Source organism: Silurus meridionalis, chromosome 29, assembly GCF_014805685.1.
Source record: "Silurus meridionalis isolate SWU-2019-XX chromosome 29, ASM1480568v1, whole genome shotgun sequence".
In the NCBI taxonomy this organism is placed as follows: Eukaryota; Metazoa; Chordata; class Actinopteri; order Siluriformes; family Siluridae; genus Silurus; species Silurus meridionalis.
Genome location: NC_060912.1, coordinates 6,212,647 through 6,215,194, shown reverse-complemented (window position 1 = coordinate 6,215,194; position 2,548 = coordinate 6,212,647). Strand labels below are relative to the sequence as shown.

At 38.2% G+C, this 2,548-nt stretch overlaps 1 protein-coding gene across 1 annotated transcript; it reads left to right on the top strand.

The window, feature by feature from the left end:
- LOC124382141 (MORN repeat-containing protein 3-like) lies at window positions 1-1,123 on the top strand. Its single transcript, XM_046844267.1, has one exon. It carries the CDS (start codon window positions 223-225, stop codon window positions 943-945), a length of 723 nt encoding a protein of 240 aa, XP_046700223.1. The 5' UTR covers window positions 1-222; the 3' UTR covers window positions 946-1,123.
- Window positions 1,124-2,548: the final 1,425 nt, after the last annotated feature.

Sequence of the window (2,548 nt, the reverse complement as noted above, 5' to 3'; positions counted from 1 at the left end):
TAATGTAAGAACTTCAGGTGTCTGTTGGTCAGATGAAGATGAAAATGTATCTCCCTCTTTCAGCAAGATCATGTGACATGAACTACTAGTTCCAGCTGTTGAGTCTACACGCTTGCTACACAATAAAGCCAAACGTTTCTACGTCACATAATTCCCGTGACGTCACAGACCGCTCCTTTATATAAACGCCGGTTCGACGCAGCAGGTTGTTTTCGCTTCATCATGGCGTTACTCGGGAAGTTAAAGATTAAGGAGTCGCGCTACACTGAGGTCTTGAAAAGGGCGAAGAGAAACGGCCTGTGTCACACCTACTTCAGTCTGAACGGAGATCGTTACACTGGAGAATGGAAAGATGGCAGGAGACACGGGACTGGAGCTCAGGAGTTTAAGAAATCCAGAACGATGTATGAGGGGGAATGGAAACAGAACACGCGAGATGGATACGGGGTTCTGAGCAAACTTCTCCCATCTTCTAAAGAGTACCAGATCGTGTACAAAGGAACGTGGAGGAACGACCTGAGGAACGGATTTGGTACAAACATCTACAGCTCGAGCTCGCGATATGACGGGGAATGGTTCATGAACGAGAGGTGTGGATGGGGAAGGATGTATTATGAAAATGGAGATGTTTATGAAGGACAGTGGATGGACGATAAACCCCACGGCCAGGGCACGTTGTTCCTCAAAGACGGGAACTCGTATAAAGGGTTCATGAAGGCCGGAAAGAAGCACGGCCATGGACGCTTCTTCTACAGAAACCTCGATCAGGTGTATGAGGGATTCTGGCAGAATGATACACCTGTGTGTGGGATGTTGTGCCAAAACAAATGGAAGACCACCCCCTCGTTAGAATCGAGCCTCATCCCAGCAATGATGTTGAGACATGCCCAAAGGAGCTCTGAAGCACAGACTGGAACGATACCGGTCCAGGAAAAAAAAGAATGACGACCTTCTTTTCATGGACCTTCTGGGAACTCGGGAAATGGTCTCGAGAACTTGGGGTCACGTGGTGCGCGCACGCGACGAGCAGTAAACAATAATATACAGCATCAGAATATAGTGTAAATAAACCTGTAAATATAAACAGAAAGGCTCTAAAAAGTGTGCAGAAACTGTTGCACAAGTGCAGTAAGAATATATATATATATATATATATATATATATATATATATATATATATATATATATATATATTTATTGGTGGAAAAGAAAATATAGGAAAATAAATCATTTTTGAGCATGTACACGTGTACAGAAATGATATATTTACTGTATCTGTATTTTACATACTTTTTTTTAACTTAACTACAATTCAAAGTTTTGCTAAATCAGCCGTTTTAATTTATGAATGGATCAAAACTGCAATCCACCAATCAGAGCTCATACACTCAGAAAGGAGGGGCGGGGGCTTGTGTGACGTCACTTCAGCCTTCAGGGTTTCCAGTGGGAGAACTGACAACACCTGGAGTGACGTCACGCCAGTATGGACAGTTGAATCCAAATGAAAAATTATGCATAGAACAAAAGGATTAATCTCTCATGAGATTTAGAAAAAAAAAAGCAGTATAAGATATTCCTTTATTCAGCAGCAAAGAAAAAGAAATGCAAATATATAAAATAATAATGACATACTATAGTATACATTATATACACAACACAATGTATAAATACAAACTACAAACTACAAAAAAATACAAATAACAGACATATTGCACACACATAATATTGCACGGTTTTCAAAATTTCTGTTATTGCACGTGTTGTTTATAATGGGAAGAAACGTGCAAAATATAAAACAGTGTATGCAGTTCTATCGCTCATATTATATGAGGATAGTGTACGGTAATGCATTTAATAAAATAGGCTAATAACTGTATATCACTGTATTATGCTGTGTTGCCGGTTATGCATTTATGCATAGACTCGATTCATAAATGCATAACAGGCAACACAGCATAATACAGTGATATACAGTTAAAAGAAGCTAAAAGAAAATATTTTTGCTCTATGCCATAGAGCAACAACATTTCTTTTAGCTTGCATAACAATTTATAGTATGTAGTTTATCATAATGTGTGTAGCAACAAAACACATTTGTGTCAAAGGTTTTCTGTGATTGTACTGAATAGGCCCTGAACTGACTTTAGTAAGAAGAATCTTCAGTGCAGCTCTAAAGGCTGATTTAAAAGACATATATTATAAGAATACAGATGTTGTATGTATCTTATGGCAATAATTATCCAAGTTTTAAGGTTCTTGGTTGTGAGAGTTTCATAAATTGCGCACAAATGACGTGTAACTGTTTACATACAGTTCAGCATCAGTTCAACATCAAGCAGAAGATTATGAGAGAGTAATACATGATGGATGAAACTGTTGACTGTAACATCCCCACAACACCTGTAGCCTTATTTGAGTAATTTTTGTTGAAAAAAAAAAGTTTTGGGTTCATGATAATTTTACAGGAACTGGAACAGTAATTCCAAAAGAAGGAATTAATAAAGACTTCAATGCAGTAGTAGGTCTAGAGGTGGCTGGATATGTAAAA

What these genes read in the sequence shown, in the direction of transcription:
- LOC124382141 (XM_046844267.1), top strand. Translation starts at nt 223, where the DNA reads ATGGCGTTACTCGGGAAGTTAAAGATTAAGGAGTCGCGCTACACTGAG.